This window comes from Etheostoma cragini, chromosome 12 (assembly GCF_013103735.1).
Source record: "Etheostoma cragini isolate CJK2018 chromosome 12, CSU_Ecrag_1.0, whole genome shotgun sequence".
Taxonomy (NCBI): domain Eukaryota; kingdom Metazoa; phylum Chordata; class Actinopteri; order Perciformes; family Percidae; genus Etheostoma; species Etheostoma cragini.
In genome coordinates this window covers 9,795,704-9,802,320 of record NC_048418.1, presented here as the reverse complement: position 1 = coordinate 9,802,320, position 6,617 = coordinate 9,795,704, and the positions used below count along the sequence as shown (strand labels likewise).

Here is a 6,617-nt window from a genome sequence, read left to right as displayed (position 1 = left end):
ATTAACATTGATAGAATATACCGTGGGACAAAACAAGCACCATCCACCCTGGTAGATGTGCTTCACTCACAAGCCGAAAAAAACAATGGTAACCTATTGATTGGCTGGTAAAGTGTGAGCATGCACTAGCCATTGGTGGACAAAAAAAGCTAAATTTGCGCACTAGGCTCCACTGATAACACACCAACCTTGCTAAGGATGTCATCCACGAGCTTCAGGAAGATCTCATCGACATTGAAATTATCCTTGGCGCTAGCTTCGCAGAAGCGCATTCCACTTATTCGAGAGCAAAACTGCACAAAATAGCACAAATTGAGTAAAATTGGCATCAGCAAAAAACAAATTAATTAATTCCACAGGACCAGAAATTTAGATGAATAACACAACTGGAAACTTCATGAAAACGTCTCTCCTCTAGTTTTAATGAAATGTATTGATAAGTTATACATACTGTCAGTTTATGAAGGAGGGCTTACGTGTTATTAGTGTCATTGAAGTACATTACGTCCATATTTAAAGACAACCCACCGGCATATGGAAGCTTCTTCTGACCTACATTCTGCACTTTAACTGCAATTTCCCTGCAATCGTTTGTTACTTAACTTTCAAGATGTTCTGCTCATAATACATATCAACACATCAACTACTGCATTTTCTTCTAGATAATCTGATATTAAATTTATAGAAACAGATGAGGTTTGGTTATATTATGGTGAATGGAAGCATTTGTGTGTGTAAACGCACCCTCTCTCCCTGCTGTCTGGAGATGATACGATCAGTTTCACAGTCCAGCTTGTTCCCGACCAGGAGAAGCTCTGCTTCCTCTGAGGCGTACTGACACAAAACAGAAAGAAGACACATCAGGAGTCCATGTCATCTGATAAATAACAAGACACTAAAGTACAGAAATGCCAGAGAGAAGTGACAATTCACATTTCAACTGTTCTTCCCAGTAAATTTCTTGGACACAATTGTTAGAAAAATAAAGGGAACACAATAATGTTTTTTAAATGTATGTTATGGGTTGTGTGAATCTCAAATATAAATATCAGTATCAGTCTCCAAAATCCAGTAGCAGTCTGGCTATAATTGAAATGTTTTTTCTACAAAGAGACACCTTGAAAAACACCTACAGCTGGTGTAACTGCTGCCGGTGCTGGCGAGCTAAAAGACAAAGGTAGAACTAAAGGGGGAATATCACGGGAGGTATGACTGGGTTGGCAGTTATTGGACACAATTCCTATCCAGAATCCAAGAAATTAATTTTGTCACAAGAGAAAAGTTCCAAAGTGATGACACACTTCCTGACATGTCTGGTGTGTAATAATAGCAGAAGAACACCCCAAAGGACAAAAAATCATGTCAGTTAGTTTACCTTGTCTATCATTTTCATCCATTTGGGCAGGTCGTCAAAGGTCTCCTGCTTTGTGATATCATACACAAGCACTATTCCCTTGGCGCCTCTGTAATAGGCTGATGTGATGCTGTTAAACCTCTCCTGGCCAGCCGTGTCCCTGGATGACATGAATGAAACCCAACATAATTAAAAGTATGCAGGGTCACCAAGACTTCCCTGAATACCAAACATCAGATTGACTGATCAAAGGTACTTTTTATTCATCAAAAATGACTATGACGAATAGGAAGAAGTAAAAAAAAAAAAAAAAAACTAAGACAGACAACAAAACGGGGGAGGAAGAATCACTTTGTGACAAGTCATAGCCAATACGTCATTAGTTGTCTTTAGTTAGTATGTACAGCATTGATTTTAAAACACAGAATCACACTTTGTGTGGGTTAAATCTGGTATCCACATTATCGTCTGGTATCTAGCTAAAAAACAACAAACAGAGGAGTTTTGTTCAAAAATTAGATAGCTACAATTTGAGGAAATGATTGCTAACTCTGTAACGCTAAAGTTTAACACCCCTTCCCATTAAGCATTTTAAACAATATATAAACATTTCATAAATGGTTTCCAACTACCCATAATGTTTGCACATAATAAGTAATAAGTATACGTATTATACAATGATAACTAATTATAAGCAAGTGTTTTATTCATATCAACAACAAAAACTCTTCCTGTGAAAAGTGGAGGCTGGTGTATAAACCGATAATAAAAGACAATACAGTAGGAAAAACAACAAAAAAACTGCTGTAATTATGTCAAATATGTCTTCAGAGGGGACTTTATAATTGTTAGAAATACTATACACACAACACAACTACATTATAGTGTATTTACCATTACCATTTGTTATGTTTATATAATGCTTTTAAATGCAGTGTTGCCATTAACTCAAAATGAAAATTAGAGTTTTAAAGCAATAGCAGCTATTATAGGTTGATCAATAAGAAGCTCCGGCACTTGAAATTAAACCAAACTAAATACAAAACATTTTGGAAATTAACTCTTCATTTTAAAAAATGTAAAAGGTGCAAAGATATTTTCAAATGCATGTATAGATTCATTTCAGGTTATGTTATGATTCAGCAGATCATCTGAGGCTGGGGAGCAGCATGATAAGCAGATTAAGCTGCACTCACAGTGCAGTGTTACTGTACCTTCAGCCAGCTAGTCTCTCCCTGTTCCCACTGTGAGTCACAGTCAGGCATATGAGCAGAAGAGCGGACAGAGACACAGCAGCACAATGGCAGGGTTAGGTAAGGCCGGGCGTAGCAATGATGGAGTTTGTTGTGAGCAGTTCAACGTGAAAGACGAGACACAATGAGGACGATCATCTTCAACGGACAGGACAGGTTGCATGGTGGGCAGAGGGACGGGGAAAAAACGGGACGTGGTGAAGGGTACATGTGATGTTAAGGTGGGCGGGTGGAGTCATATAGTCAGTTAGTACAAAATAGTCCCTAACTGTAATTTGTAGCATGTCAATCCGTTTTTCAATGGCTGGACAAAAACAGTAGATGTTTTCAAAATGTAATTTTGGCCTAGTTAAAGTCACAGGACACAAGTACAGGCATAATCAAACCTCTGAAATAGAGTGGGTATCTGATTGAGCAATAGAACAAATTGGTCTGACAACAACAACCCTGCATGTCTCCAATGGCTAGCTGCGACACAATTGACTGTTCACCAACATTATTTGAAGTATCAAACATGCATCACTAACTGATAAATGAGGGAACAAAAACAAAAAAACTAAATATGATAATTTTTCTTAGTGTATCTTTTTATCAGTATTATAGCAAGCCAATTTTCCGGAAAATCAAATAATAAATTTTAATAAAATTGCTACCAATAAAAAGGCAAAAAAGAGATCACTTCAAATGTAGGTGAAGTTTATAAAATACAAAAAATACTACTACATACATTTTCTAATTTGGGTGTACGCATACACATATGATGATGTTGACATGCCATTTCCCTTATAACTGCCAGCAAGGAGCTAGTTCAGGAAGGCATATCACATACAGAGGTTCCCACTGCCCTGACCAACCAGTAGCAGCTGCTACAGTGGCTTTCCAATCGCAATAATAATTGCAATGATTGAATTGCGCAACAAAGTCACACATGCCACTACCAGGGTATGAATAAGGTTAAGTGTTCCGCTTAAGTTTTACTTTTGAACATTGTATTATAATAAAAGAGCAATTAAACAAATGTTTGTGTTTTCCGTGTGTTTTTACATATGTGTATTTTTGTAATCCATTCAACCAAATTAATGGAACAAATTCAACAACAGTACCTGATGTAACCAAAACTTAAAGGTACTGAAAACTTTAGACAACAACATGGTGAGTATGAATGATCATGTGTGCTCAACAGGAAGCTAAAAGTTATATTCCCACTTCAGCAACAGGTTTTTCATATATAGCTTTGGATAAAAAATACCTCATGGCATGTTAATGTTGACAAAACATGCAATAATGGCATTTAAAAAAAAAAGTTTTTTTGCACATGCATTACCTACTGTACAAAGCTGTGAGGCATCAGTAAGCTACCAGTAGTTTTTGTTAGAGCAGAAAGCAGGTTGACAGACACACAGGAAATGCACCATGAAGAGGAGTAAAGGAACCATAGACTTCTGTTCAATTACTCACCATATCTGTAGTCTGATCTTTTTCCCTCTAAGCTCTACTGTCTTGATTTTGAAGTCAACTCCTATGAGGGGAAATCAGTACCACACATTTTTGTTTTAAAACAAGCTACATGGAAAAAACACATTGACTTCCCTACTTTGCATTATGGGTGTCTGTCTGGTTACATTCTATTTTTATTTTATGGTATATCTGTGATTAAGAAAAAATATATTAGTGACAAGCTGTGTGACATGAATGATATGGCACAAAATGGAGCTCGGCACTCAGCAGCTGCTTGTGTGACTATTTTGGGATTGGACACTATGACAGACTGTTGTTTTGGTCACAGGACTGTTTAACCAATTCCACTTATGTAGCTTTTTGGTTTTCAATTTAAAGAAAAATCCCTCAATTGAATGGTGATTTTACTTACTTATATATATATATATAATGTGTCAGCTCTTAATATAGAAATATGAAAATATCGGTTCATAAACGGAGATGGCACTCAATGATTACACTCGATGGTACAAGCAGAATTTACCATTTGCAAATTAAGTTCGCTGATTAACTAACTAATTACTGGACAGCTGCAGATGCTGTCCAAGTAACAAGTCTCTTCCTTGCTGTATTGGGCTAACATCCCTGCTAGACATCCCGTCTAACAACCTAAAAAATGCAACAACCACCCAAAACACTACTTCAACCCTCAAGCGTATATTTGTCTGACGTTGGTTGCTTTATTGCAACATAACGTTAGTTTAATAGCTAAGACAGTTCTGTTAGCTAGCTAACCTTAGAACAGTGTTGTTGTAGTTACCGTTAGTTTTTACGTTACCGTAGCTAGCTACAGCTAGTAGTGTAAGGTCTGTTCAGTCCATTACACAGACGAAAATATCTTAATAATGTCCAGCACATGGCTGTTTAAGTGTATACCATCCAGTAAGTAGACAGAGCCCAGAAATGCTGTCAATAAAAACTTCACAAAAACAATCCCCACAAACGCCTCCTGTCCTCACCTACAGTCGACTTGCAAGCTTCGCAGAAAGTGTCGTCGGTAAATCTCTCCATAATGCTCGTTTTACCAACACCACGGGAGCCAATAATGATAATTTGAAGTTTAAAATCAGCGGGTCTGGGAGGCATCTTCCTGCGCCGCGACTGAGCCCCTAGAGCGGGGGAAGAGTTCGCTGAGCCCCCGCCACCACCGGCGGCCCTCCGTTGTATGTCATATCTAGAATCCATCAGTAATTCCACATTTGTACTTACAAGAATGACATACAAACGCGCCTAAACTCGTTTACTCTCGAAACAATTTTCTATTTACAACTTTCTTTTCGTCTCAGTAGAAGTTTGTGAAAGTTTGTCACTCGCCGACAGTTGTTGTTATTCAGCCATTAGAGACCAGAGCCGTCATGACGTCATTAACCACATTACGATACACTTCCGCTTCCGTCACTTCATTATAATATATAATATAATTTCAACAAAAAATACAAATAATAATATCTTCTTTTTTTTAACCTATGTGGTTTGTAGTGAATTTAGAACAACATTTTTACTCTGAAAAGTTTAATCAGTTAGGAGGATTTTTGACATACTTTTTAATATGTTCATAATAGACCCATGATCCTTGGCCTTAAGTGTATGGGCCATAGCCAGCTGAAGTCCCCTGGCCCCATGGGTTAGAAGAGAAAACATCTGCTATTCAACAGCTGCATATTCAACAGCTGCATATCAATCAACCTTTCCATTCTTGACTACATACTACACGACAAACAGTAGACCTATAGTTCTATGTGTTTATCTTTATTAGTGTTTTTTAAGTTAGTAAAGAAGAAGTCAACATACTTAACTGTTTTATACCATTAGAAAATGAAACTGTGACTTATGAATGCCACTGCCAATAGCCTTCAGCAAAAAACATATTTCAAAACAAATTATATTTACTTTTTGTGTTCAGCAGTCAGCAACTCATTCATTTCCTTTGTGGGTTGGGTTGTGGGAAAATAATGTTAATCAATGGCCCACTTTTGTAACCTTTCGACACACTACTTCAAAAGGAATTAATATGGAATTGTGGCACAGCAATTATCTTTGTGTTTATTATCACGAGCCAATGTACCACTTCTTTTCACTTTGTGCAGTGTGCAGTTTTTCTGTTCTGGAATATCTATCTATATATATGTATTGTACTTTTTACTGCGCTAGATGTATTTGGCAGTTTTAGTTAATGTTACTAGTTACTTTGTAGATTACTACTACAAAATATAAATTAACTAACATGTTTCAATTTATTATTACCCAGCAATAGAAAAAAAGAGTTAAAATTAGATCTAGCTTTACTAGCTACAACATTAATGCAATGTATATGTGGTGATGATAATACTTTTACTTGAGTAAGTTTCGAATGCAGGATTTTTATTTTGTAATAGAGTATATTTACGCTGTATTGCTACTTTTGTACTTCTTCCACCACTGGCCAGCAGCCAGTGAGGCAGCAACAGTTCTACTGGCCTTCTTCGTCTTGAAAAGGGTGCCGTGATTCTGCCACATAGTTAATAATTAGGTTG

General features: G+C 37.0%; 1 protein-coding gene across 3 annotated transcripts in view; it reads right to left on the bottom strand.

Moving 5' to 3' along the window:
• The window catches only part of rab12 (RAB12, member RAS oncogene family), a 17,503-nt gene extending 12,021 nt beyond the window's left edge, over positions 1-5,482 (bottom strand). For all 3 annotated transcript variants that reach the window (XR_004658906.1, XR_004658907.1, XM_034888886.1), the window contains exons 1-5: positions 5,064-5,482; positions 4,066-4,126; positions 1,376-1,514; positions 745-834; positions 189-293 (exon numbers count right to left, since the gene is read on the bottom strand). Coding sequence is in view for 1 of the 3 variants with exons in the window: in XM_034888886.1 (XP_034744777.1) it covers positions 189-293; positions 745-834; positions 1,376-1,514; positions 4,066-4,126; positions 5,064-5,289 (621 nt within the window). In the remaining 2 variants the exon portion in view is untranslated. The remainder of the gene's footprint in view (positions 1-188; positions 294-744; positions 835-1,375; positions 1,515-4,065; positions 4,127-5,063) is intronic.
• Positions 5,483-6,617: the final 1,135 nt, after the last annotated feature.